The sequence below is a fragment of the Seriola dumerili genome, unplaced genomic scaffold, assembly GCF_002260705.1.
Source record: "Seriola dumerili isolate Sdu_G_001 unplaced genomic scaffold, Sdu_1.0 BDQW01000052.1, whole genome shotgun sequence".
Lineage (NCBI taxonomy): Eukaryota > Metazoa > Chordata > Actinopteri > Carangiformes > Carangidae > Seriola > Seriola dumerili.
Window position 1 is genome coordinate 11,831,400 of NW_019174307.1, and position 11,627 is coordinate 11,843,026.

At 38.6% G+C, this 11,627-nt stretch overlaps 1 protein-coding gene across 3 annotated transcripts in view; it reads left to right on the top strand.

Annotated features, from left to right (window-relative positions):
- The window catches only part of rapgef4 (Rap guanine nucleotide exchange factor 4), a 31,659-nt gene extending 21,235 nt beyond the window's left edge, over positions 1-10,424 (top strand). For all 3 annotated transcript variants that reach the window (XM_022740386.1, XM_022740387.1, XM_022740385.1), the window contains 20 exons: positions 135-195; positions 341-417; positions 535-681; positions 1,990-2,105; positions 3,653-3,738; positions 4,139-4,217; positions 4,344-4,494; positions 5,863-5,951; positions 6,195-6,225; positions 6,325-6,403; positions 6,790-6,936; positions 7,530-7,627; positions 8,032-8,157; positions 8,361-8,539; positions 8,650-8,740; positions 8,827-8,877; positions 9,122-9,209; positions 9,361-9,425; positions 9,531-9,585; positions 9,684-10,424. In XM_022740386.1, the coding sequence (XP_022596107.1) occupies positions 135-195; positions 341-417; positions 535-681; positions 1,990-2,105; positions 3,653-3,738; positions 4,139-4,217; positions 4,344-4,494; positions 5,863-5,951; positions 6,195-6,225; positions 6,325-6,403; positions 6,790-6,936; positions 7,530-7,627; positions 8,032-8,157; positions 8,361-8,539; positions 8,650-8,740; positions 8,827-8,877; positions 9,122-9,209; positions 9,361-9,425; positions 9,531-9,585; positions 9,684-9,811 (1,944 nt within the window). In that variant the 3' untranslated portion in view covers positions 9,812-10,424. The remainder of the gene's footprint in view (positions 1-134; positions 196-340; positions 418-534; positions 682-1,989; positions 2,106-3,652; positions 3,739-4,138; positions 4,218-4,343; positions 4,495-5,862; positions 5,952-6,194; positions 6,226-6,324; positions 6,404-6,789; positions 6,937-7,529; positions 7,628-8,031; positions 8,158-8,360; positions 8,540-8,649; positions 8,741-8,826; positions 8,878-9,121; positions 9,210-9,360; positions 9,426-9,530; positions 9,586-9,683) is intronic.
- Positions 10,425-11,627: the final 1,203 nt, after the last annotated feature.

Sequence of the window (11,627 nt, forward strand, 5' to 3'; positions counted from 1 at the left end):
CAGCAGAAAAGTAAAACTTTGTTTGTCTGTGTGTTTGTACTTGTACTTTTTGAATGTTCCCTGTTGCCCCAGTAAGTAAAACAAATGTGTTTTAATATTGATCTTCCCGTGTTATATCTCCCCTGCTTGCACAGGTAAAGAGAGAACTGGCAGGGGTGCTGATCTTTGAGTCTCATGCAAAAGCAGGGACAGTGTGTGAGTATTTTTTTATCAAATAAGTGATGTGATTCAAAAATTCAGAAATGCATTACAGAGTAAATATTAATCCAACAAATCACAGATGAGGCTTTATTAGACCACCAAAGCTTTTCTTTGTTGTTGATATGATTTTCTCTCCCAGTGTTCAATCAAGGGGAGGAGGGCACATCGTGGTACATTATTCTGAAGGGCTCAGTCAACGTCGTCATCTATGGAAAAGTAGACATTTCTTCAAATAAGATCATTCACATCACCAAAGCATCAAGATTGCTATGCAGCTCTGAGCAGGGCCTTGATTCAGTGTTCAGTAACTGATCAGCATGCTGTGCTCCTCAGGGTGTTGTTTGCACGCTTCATGAAGGAGATGACTTTGGGAAGCTGGCACTTGTTAATGACGCCCCCCGTGCTGCTTCCATTGTCCTGCGAGAGGACAACTGTCACTTCCTGAGAGTAGACAAGGAGGACTTCAACCGGATTTTGAGGGTGAGTTTCTGTTCAACATCTACTAATGTTATTACAGCAACAGTAAAAAAAAAAGAAAAAAGAAAAAAAAGAAAAAAAAAAAGCACTATTGCCCTCTGTTGGCAAAAACTCAATAATGCAGCCTGTGAGAGACTATAACAGCCCTCTGCACCCATTAGCTTTTTCATCTTACTAAATATGAAATATGTTGATAATGATTCGTATTACTTCAAGCTTGATATAAGAGGCAGATTTTGGGTTAATTTCTTCGATCTGTTATGAGGGCAGTTTATAAAGAAATCAGACATCTGGTGGCTGATAACCCAACAACTTGATAATCTGGTAACTGACTAAATTGTAAATATGCCTTCTAAATGGCTTCAATATTTTCAAAAGCTGTGTTGTTGTAATAGTGTCAGACACTGTAATGGCATTACAGCTATCAGCTGTATAACATCAACATTAGCTATATAATATTTACATCCAGTAAAATAGTCAAACCCAAGTTTATGGTTGCACTATCTGAGCCATTGTAAACTTTCTAGATGACACCTGACATAGTTTGTATCTTTAAAAAAAAGTTGGATCTACACTTAGAATTTCAGTTAATTTTCTGTGGGTTTGAACAATGCTGGCACACTCGAGATGCACCATCTGAATGTGTATTGACCGACCCAAGAAATAACTCAATGTCTTGAGAGAATAGTAATTTATTCAAAACTGAGGTTTATGCATGCCCAGGTTAAATCATTTCACAATAACCACATCTCACCCAAAAAAAGAGCAAAACATCCAATTAATGGTTCTTTTTAACTTTAACATTAATACCTCACACTTGTTAGACAACAGTAAAAGCAATCCAGCCCATTATTACATTGTCAGGAACCTCCTGCTTGCTAAGGTAAGTGTGATTGTTTGCTGACTGTGCGCTGGACGAACCATCTAATCCACTCTGCTGTGTGACCAGAGCCCAGTGTTAAGCCACTGTCTCTGCAGTAGGAACAAATATGGCTAGTTCTGATTCAGACAGCCGAGGGTCAAACCTCTTGGCAATTTTTAGATGATTGCATAATTGTGTAAGTACTGCATACAGTTTATGACATGCCATATTCACTGTGCTGTCGACGAAGACGGCTCATATTCTCTTAACACAATCATATACAACTTACACACAACCACTCGGTGTATTAAAAAATAGTAATTATTATGGCTGTTTCATGTTGTTGTACTGTCTTTATTAGATTCCATGTTTTCATCATCTGCAAAGGTTCAAGTCTTCATATAAAAATGCATAATTTCTATGTATTCACTGTGTGTCTATTTGTGAAGGACGTGGAGGCCAACACGGTGCGTCTGAAGGAGCACGGTCAGGATGTTCTGGTGTTGGAGAAGAGTCTCAGCAGCAGTCGGACCTCCGTCCAGGGAGCCTCATCCTCACATTACAAGTAAATGTGCCCACCACTGCACTGCACTCTGCTGAACAGAGCTGTATTTGTAGACAGAAAAGGTGTACATCACAGAGTATATCCACCTGGCAGGTGTTGATTAAACTTGTAATCTCGAATGGAGTTGTAGCCAAAACATTAACAACAGTTCTATTTTTGAAAACAAGGTGTGATAAACTGCAGCAAAGTATTTTGGTTAATTTATCTTGTTATCTCAAGAAAAAATGAGATAATCAACCCGTTAACATGAGAAAACAAATGGTCGCTTCCTCGTTACTTATAATGTTTATCAAAGATCAGGAGTGCCGTGCTAGCATGTATAGATGGCATTGTCTCAACTGATTTAAGGTGAAAATGTCAGATCACAGAGTACCCATAACTGTGCCAAACAAAACTACACATTTATGCCTTGACTTGCTGTTCAAGTTCTGAATCCTCCCTGACAGTCATGACAGTGATCTTGAAGGTTAAAATTGGTTGTGATCAAATGAAGCAGACACTTATTTTCGAGTTCTCCATAATTATCCTGTGATCTTGGAAAATGTGATTTGAATTAAAAAAAAGAAAAAAAAAAGAATTATCTCATTATCTTGAGAAATCAGCCTTTTGTTTTCTCAAGATATTGAGATAAACTAACCTGTTATCATGAGAAAACAGGCTTTGTTTTCTCATGATAACAATAATTAACTTGCGATTAACTCTTGAGCTTACAGCATTGCAAAACTAATTGCAAGAAGGGCTCAGCAATTTCCTAAAACAGCTGGGCACTAGTTTTTAGCAAACATTACTCAAACAAGATTAAAAAGGGCATTTTTTGGGAACCATTTTCAGATTGTTGGTTTTAGTCTTTTCACTGGCTAAGAAAAAAAATGTACTATCACCAGCCTTGTCCTTAAAAACTGTGGAAAATCCTGGAGGATACTGGTCTCTATCAGTCAGCAAATGAAAACACGTCCTGATCGTACAGGCAGTGCAAGCACAGAGCAATCCTGTGCACTGCAGCCAACAAGTGTTATCTTAATAGAGGCATCAGTCACTGCAGCACAGTCGCTGTAATATGGAGAGACACATTAATGGTAATGATGTACTAGTGCCTAGGGGGAAAAGAAGGCCTGGCAAGTCACAATTACTTGTTCAGGGTCGCCCTCTAATCAGCTCCACTCCTCACACATGAGAGTGTCAAGACTGTATTCTCCCCCACGAGTGGGGAAGACACAACACTGCTTGTGTGGCTCGCTCTTGTGATGCTGCTATCAAGTAATGAAAACAAGCGAGGCTGGATTGTGTTGATTCTCCTTCACAGAGAAGATGTCCCCACATTTTTTTTGTGGCTTCTCTGACAGCTCTTAGCCCAGACTCCCCTCAATCTTCAGTCAGCCAAGAACTCTGAGAACTGTGATTGTAAATAGGATTGTTATCAAATGAAGCAATCACAGACGCACGTTCAAGTAACACAAATCGGTCAAGGGCCATTGCCGTGTCATTAAGCATTAAGAGCCAGTGTTTCTTGATTAGTGAAGGGTGTGTTTTATCCTGTGTTGCTCCAGATACAAGGTAATGTCGGGGACGCCGGAGAAGATTTTGGAGCACCTCCTTGAAATGATGCGATTGGATTCTCAATTCACAGAGTCAGGTACTGCTCAGCATAAAAAATTCAGTATGGCAGATTAGTGCCATCTAATATAATCTATCAATATGACGATCATGTACTGTGAAGGGTTTTCTTCCATGCAGTGTATTTATTCTCTCCTCTACTCTCCCTGGCTCAGCCTCTCTCCCCTCTGCCCTCTGCCTGCTGCTCTGCACTGACCTGTTTGTTCTCATCTATAATTAGCCACACATCACAAGGCTGATCTAATTACTCTCGCTTGTGTAGATACATATGGTTTTCATTTGCCTGCAGAGGTGACAGAGACAGGGCCATGTGGCTCAAGCCCGATGGCTCTGGACACTCTTTGATCTGCTCTTACTCTTCTATCACAGGTGTTTGACATGAGCTTCTCTTTTTTTTTTTTTTTTTTTTTTTGTCACAGACTCCGCCTTAGATGACTTTGTGCTCATGCACTGTGTCTTCATCCCAAATAGTCAACTGTGTCCAGTGTTGATGGCCCAATATCCTTTCAGTACTATGTTACCTAATGTTTTCTTTCTGGTCATGTGAAAATGACCTGAAAACCAAAAAATAAAACATACTTCTTTGTTGCAATTACATTATTTTGATCCTGAACTGCTGTGCACCTACCATGCCGAGGCCTTGCAGGGTTCTGAACAGGAGAAGCTGGATTACACGCTTAACAACAAGCGCAGGGTGATCCGTCTGGTGATGCAGTGGGCAGCTGTACACGCAGATCACCAGCAGGAGGAGGACAATTTGGTGGCCTTCCTAGAGGTCAGCCTCTAGATATGAGTGCTAACATAATCACCGTAAACAACAGTGCCAATAACAATACAGTTTGATAATCAATGTAACGTAAATCAGTGCTTGTATTGGAATCTTTTTGTGTTTTAGATTTTACGTGACAGTACATAATGTTGCGGAACAGCAACATGTACAGTAACAATACACAAAGTCAGAAGGTACTTTATCTCTGTAATTTCTCTGAAGAAAGTGTGAGGTGAAGCGACAGACACTTAGTTAAAATACTATTTGTAGAAAGTTTAAAAAAAAAAAAAAAGAAAGAAAAACTATTATGAGGAAACTGGGAACGAAAACTCACCAACAAAGGACCAATGGCTAATGAATGAAATCGTCATAATGTAAAAACGGACACATATTTTGAGACTGCAAGAAGTACAACTTTTATTTTCAAGTATACAATAACAGTCATGTAAATAGTGCATACAAATGAATTTTGGAGGGAGGCAAAGAACCACCCATTTGAAAGCTGAGGTTTGTATCAATCTGGCGTGAATCTGGACAAATCCAAATCATCCTGTTGGGATTCACACAAATATTATTAAAATTAGTGGCTCTCATTGATCAGCTAAGTTTCATTTTCTGTCTTTTGTTACATAAATATAACTTAAGTACCAAGCTAAGTCTTACTGTTGCTGTCTTTCACCCAGAGTTTACCATTGAAACCTTAATCTACAGCAGCGAAGCAACACCTGCGTCAGATATGTCTTGCTATACTGTCAGTTACTAGAAATAAATGGACACTTGTCTGCCACTCAGAATCGAGAATGCTCAGTAACCAGGGTATAAAACACATTTATCTCATGAAAATAAAAAGCAGGGCCACAGGTGTGGCTGTTATACATGTGTTTCCTATTGCTTTGGTTTGGAGACTCGGAATAAGACTTTAAATTATTAAATGTAAACTTCATGATGTAACATTTGTACAGCTGTACTGCTGTTATTCTAGTTTATACTTTTGGGCTGCCCTGAGCAATAAGGCCAGGTGATAAATATTGGCTGCACCTTCAAGTTTACTCTTCCGTTTGTGTCTCTAGTATGACTCCTGAATGTAGGGCCTGATAAATTAGGGATTTATACATGTATTTTGGAGATTGCTCACTCAGGCCAAAGATAGATAAACAGATTTATTTGAAAATAATAAATGTAATTACAAGACTCGTGTCATACAATTACAACCTTGAGTTAAAAAAAAACACAATAAAGCTAAAAGCTTATATCCAGTGTGGTCTTTGTTAGAGAGAAAAAGGGGCATTACAGCTTGATGACTGAATCAGTGATTGTTGCATTTTATCCATTTATTACTTTTTCTGATATATCTTTAATGGTTTTATTTTGCAGGAGTTTCTCATGGCGGTATCTAATGATGCCAAAGCGATTGCAGCCCTCAGGGATCAGGTAACGGAGCTGGATAGAATTGTAAAGCGCAAGTAAGTTATTTGTTTTTTGTTCCTGTTTTTTTTTTTTTTTGTTTGTTTTCTTTATGGTGGTGGAGGAAGTTGGATGAAAAGCACCTTAATCCCAAAACTGCTTGTATTCCTAATAATTTGTAGTCACCATGATCCCCTTGAAACCTCAATGTTTGTGATTATTTTTCTTCCACATTTTATCGGCAGATGATCAGTGCTAAAGAATTGTTGATTTAATTTTGACTTATTTTTTTCATGTCGCAGCGCTGAAGATGCCAGACTCTCACAGAAAAAGGTATGAGGCAGAGGCTTTTACTTTCAAATGAAAAGTCATGTGCAGCTTTTGTTTTATTGTGAAGACTTTCAAACCTAAACTCGTTATACTTTGTCACAGCACAAAATTCTGCTGCGGCAGTTCAGTACGGGAGATGAGAAGCTTCAGAAACGTCAGCCCATAAAGAGTAATGATGAAAGTGAGTAAAAGACATGTCTCCACAACAAGGTTTGTCCCAGACCTTTTAACTGTTGCTATACCACAGCTATTGTGTGTCACTGTCGCATTACATCCACTATTTGAAATGTCAGCTGGTCCTCATTAGACAAACACTTGTGTTGGAGTGGGTGGTTTTCTGTACATTTTAAAGCAGCAGCAGAAAATAACCCTGCTATGTAGTGGACTGGATATATGACCATGGATGTTTTCGACTCAGAGACTCCCTGACAAATTTGATTTGGTGATGACACAAACTGATTGAATATTTTTTGTCTTTCCAGTCGGTTCCAGATGACATTCTGAAGGAATATGTGGAGCTTGACACATCATTGACAATCACATATTTGCTCTGATTCTTGTCTCCAGTTCTTTTGAAAGTCTACTGCTGTGACCATACCTACACCACAATCCGGGCCCCTGTGGCCACCTCAGTCAGGGAGGTCATCGGTGCTGTGGCTGACAAACTGGGGTCAGCAGAGGACCTGCTCCTGGTCAACCTCAGTTCGGCAGGAGGTGAGAGCAGTGGCAGCTACATGTTAACCAAGATGGCACAAGGGAGAGCCCAAGCAGGGTGTTATACTAATTAATCCCAGACTGATTTAGTGAGAAATGACCTGAGGCTGTTGGCTGCTTCTTACTGTAGTGGTGCTCCTTTGTCTCTGCGCTAATGCAGCTCTTACTTGTCCTGCCCTTCCCATTTCAGTGGCAAGTAAACAAAAACAGAGCAGAAGCTGATTATCATAGAGCTCATATATTTCTAACCAGTGAACTTTAGCTTTGCAAGGAAAAATCAAGGCTTCATCAAAAGCTGTCACGTGTGTATGACTTAGCATGAAAGAGCTCTTACAGGCCAGATAGTATAATATTATAATAGAATATGGTGTTGTGCCATAGTGTCATCTTCCCTCGGTGTTATTAGTAAGACAGTGGGCCTCTTCCACTGGGGACCATGCACATTAAAAGAATTTTATGGTGATCCAAGAAGGATTTAACATTACTATTTTGGTTGATGAATGGTTTGCAGCATTTGTAGCATTTTCCAGAAGATGACAATAACACATTTAAATATTTTCTTAACCCTCATGTTGTGTTTTATTTTTTTACAGAGAAAGTGATCTTCAAGCCCAACGATGTTTCAGTGTTCTCCACTCTCAGCATAAATGGACGGCTGTTTGCCTGCCGAAGGGACCAGCTGGATTCTTTGGTGTGTTAATGCCTGTCAGAAAACACACGCTGCACAAGACAATTCTCATCTTTAAAAAAAAAAAAAAAATGGATTCACAAGTACATTTACTGAAGCCCCACACCTCGCTATAAATCACAGAAATCTGTTGCTCCTGACACTTTTCTCAGATCATATACATTTGTGAAGTCTTCCATGCCTTTCGCAGAAACAGCTACCTTTTAAGCAACACGGTGCATGTACAGAGGCAACTATAACCATGTAAATAAACAGTTTTTGAATATATTTCTGTGAAGTTAAATTATAATGTTTATTCTTATCAGCAGCTTCCTTTCATGTTGTTTCATTATAACATTTGCTTTATTTATTAACAGTAGATTACATAATTGTCAAATATAAAAGACAGTGTTTTCCCTGTTTTCTAGACCCCTTTACCTGAGCAGGAGGGTCCCTCTACAGGGTCACTGGCCAGCTTTGAGTTGATGAGCTCTAAGGATGTGGCTTACCATATGACCTCCTATGACTGGGAACTTTTCCACTGTGTACATGAGGTATAAGTGAGAGGCCAGGTTCCTTTTGTAGAACTGATTCATTGCACAATATGTCCCATAAGGTTGGCAAGATTTACATGTAATTGTAGACCTGATGCATTGATATAGCATAAATAAAAGTTTAATTGGTTTGGTTTTTATTTAGTTAACCTACTTTTTTATTCACAAGACCAGTTGTGTTTTTTTTTTCCTGTGTCTTGCAGCTTGAACTCATCTACCACACATTTGGGAGGCAAAACGTTAAGAAAACCACCGTGAACCTGGATCTGTTCCTGAGGAGGTTTAATGAAATTCAGTTTTGGGTGATCTCAGAGATGTGTATGTGTTCTCAGCTCAGCAAGCGGGTGCAACTTCTCAAGAAGTTCATCAAGATTGCTGCCCAGTGAGTGGACCTCGTTTCCACTGTCCATTCTGTGATATATGTCATTTGACTCTGATTGCAGTTTTGTTTATGCGCTTCACTGTCTTACCTTTTCATGTTTACTGTCAAAGCTGTAAGGAGTACAGGAATCTAAACGCCTTCTTTGCTGTCATTATGGGCCTGAGTAACCCAGCAGTGAGCAGGCTGAGTCAGACCTGGGAGGTGTGTATACGTCCACCGTGTCTGTTTCTGTTAAAAAATTCATTAGTAAGCAATACATAAACCTCCCCTGTCATTTGTGTTCACAGAAACTTCCCAGCAAATTCAAGAAGTTTTACAGTGAATTTGAAAATTTGATGGTAAACAAAAACAACTTATTTTGTACTCTCAATCATGCTTTTTCCCCAAACTGTCTCCATCTTTGATTGGTTTTGATTTTAGTCCAAGCAAATACTGAGTAGAAAAGCATCAGGATTATTGCACTGTCAGGTGGTCACTGAGTTGAGTGTGGGTTTAGCAGCATCTCCCTCAGCCAGGACTGTGATAGATAGACTTAACATAGCAGCGATGACAGATCTCAGAACCGTGTGACTGTTTCCACAGGACCCATCCAGGAACCACAGAGCGTACCGACTGACAGTTGCCAAGCTGGAGCCTCCCATCATTCCCTTCATGCCGCTGCTGATCAAAGGTCAGAGCCATTTCTTTGATGACGTTTATTTTTAATGTAACATCATTTTGACCAGTTTGTCGCAACTGTTTTGTAGTTTTAACCATCTGAATAACTGATTTCCCCTTTCCTCTAACTTTACCACTTACTGTGTTTCACTGTTTTTTTCCAGACATGACATTCACTCATGACGGCAACAAGACATTTATTGACAATTTGGTCAATTTTGAAAAAATGGTGAGGCTCTGAATGTGCAGATAGTTGGCCAACTTTTGGCGTAAATCTTTTTATTAATCATTACTTCCTGACATCTGTTGCTGATTACACGTCTCTGTCTTTCAGCGAATGATAGCTAACACAGTGAAGATAGTGAGATACTGTAGGAGCCAGCCATTCAGTAAGTCCCAAAGGATCATCTGATAATGATGAGATATTTTTCCTCCATGATTTGTCTCATTTTTCTCCAACACTTTCCATCTTTTTCCACATAATTAGGTCCAGATTCACCTCTGGCCAGCAAGAACCATCCAGAAGTTCAGACTTATGTTCGCCAGCTCAAAGTGATCGACAACCAAAGGACGCTAACTCAGCTCTCTCATGGACTTGAGCCTCGCAGGTCTTGAACCCACTCAGGGACAGAAGTGTTACACTCTGATGCTGCTTCACTACATGATGTGTTCTTACCGTGGGATGAATTTACTCCAATACAGGCAATCACATGGAGGACCTAATGACGTATCATGTAATGAGATATTGTTTCAGATGCCATTGCCTGACTTGTTAAGCCTTTTAATTACAGTAATTTGTGATATTTTGACAACAGTAATTGTTGGCGGGTGAAGTACCTCTCATATCACTGTGCTGCAGATATCATCATCTCCAACTCAAACAAGAGGGACAATTGAAGAAATGAAAGATCTTTAGGGGGATCTCATTCATCAGATTATTGTAACATTTCAGATGTAAACACTATGTGATGCTGATGCTTTAAAAATGCAAAGTCTCAATTATATTCCTGATATTCAGTTGTTTCATAGCTTTTGTATCAAACAATATTTATACATATTTAAGTTTGTGAGATTCTTACGTGTTGTAAATTGTGTACAAATATTTATTCTGACATCAGCATGCAGAAAATTATGATTGTTTGACTTTTTAATCATGTGAGCACATTTCTCTTGTCTGAATGTCTGAAAACCTTTTATGTGCTGTAAATATTAAATATTTTAGATGTATTTCTGTGGCATATTGTCATTACTGTTTTGATCTGCCATTGCATTAATAAGTTGATTTCAACCATGGCATGTTAAAATAGTAATCTATAATTTGTCATACAGTAAATGTGGTTTTGTCTTGAGAACCAGTACGTTAGAGCATGCAGAGTTTCAATTCTTGATTCGCTTTAGTTCAAAACTTGGTTTGATACAGGTTTTGTCCCAGGCACCTTTTATTTAAAAAAAAAAAAAAAAAAAAAAGTGCTGATGTGGCATCTCAATATTTGAGACACTCGCACAACAGAGGAGAAACCTTAAAACAGAAATCAGTTATGACTCATGATATCTTAAGATTCAGCTCTTAAGGAATTAAATAATAGTTATTAGAATATTAATGTAATAAAATAAGAATAAAATTAATTCACATATAATAGTTTACAAATAATAATAAAATGTAAAATCAGTGTAAAAAATACTCCATACAAGTAAAAGTAAATGGGTATTGTCAGAAAAATAAACCTAAAAGAATCAAAAGTCACAGTACTCATGCAGGCAGAAGTTATATTTATGTATAATATAACTTACATTATTATTACTGTTGCAGGGTGCACCTACTGTTGTAGGTGTGCAGATGGGGATCATATTAAAAACGTTATAGACAAGTAGGTAGTTTTATGTAAATCAACATCATATTCATGATCTTATAATTTTCATTTAAAATCTTAATGTGTAAAGTAACTAGCAGCTATGTATAGGTGTCAAATAAATGTAGGCCTACTGATGTAAACTACAGTATTTACCTCTGGAATGTAGTGGACTGTTGAAAGAAATTTAACCTCCAGTAAAGCGGGCCTACAAATATCTAAAATACAATGACATAGAAATTAAATTTAAATGAAATAAATGTAGAATAGACAAAGGGGTAGTTAATAAAAGAAAAGTTGTATAAAATTAAAACATCTTGCAGTTTCAGTTTAGGTTGCTAAGGGGAATTTGTTCCAGGTTGCAAAATAAAGAGATATTGTACTGTATGACACTTGGGACCTCGCCTGGTCCGCCGACCACACGTTGAACACCACCGTCCCAGGACATTTAGAAAAACTGCATCCGAAGTCCACGGAGGTTGTCCCACTCTCATCCAGCGGGCGGAGCTGTTGTCATAAGGAAAGTTACTGGAAAGGAACCAGTCCAGTCAGTGTTGGCCACTGTGGGAAGAAGTTGTGCA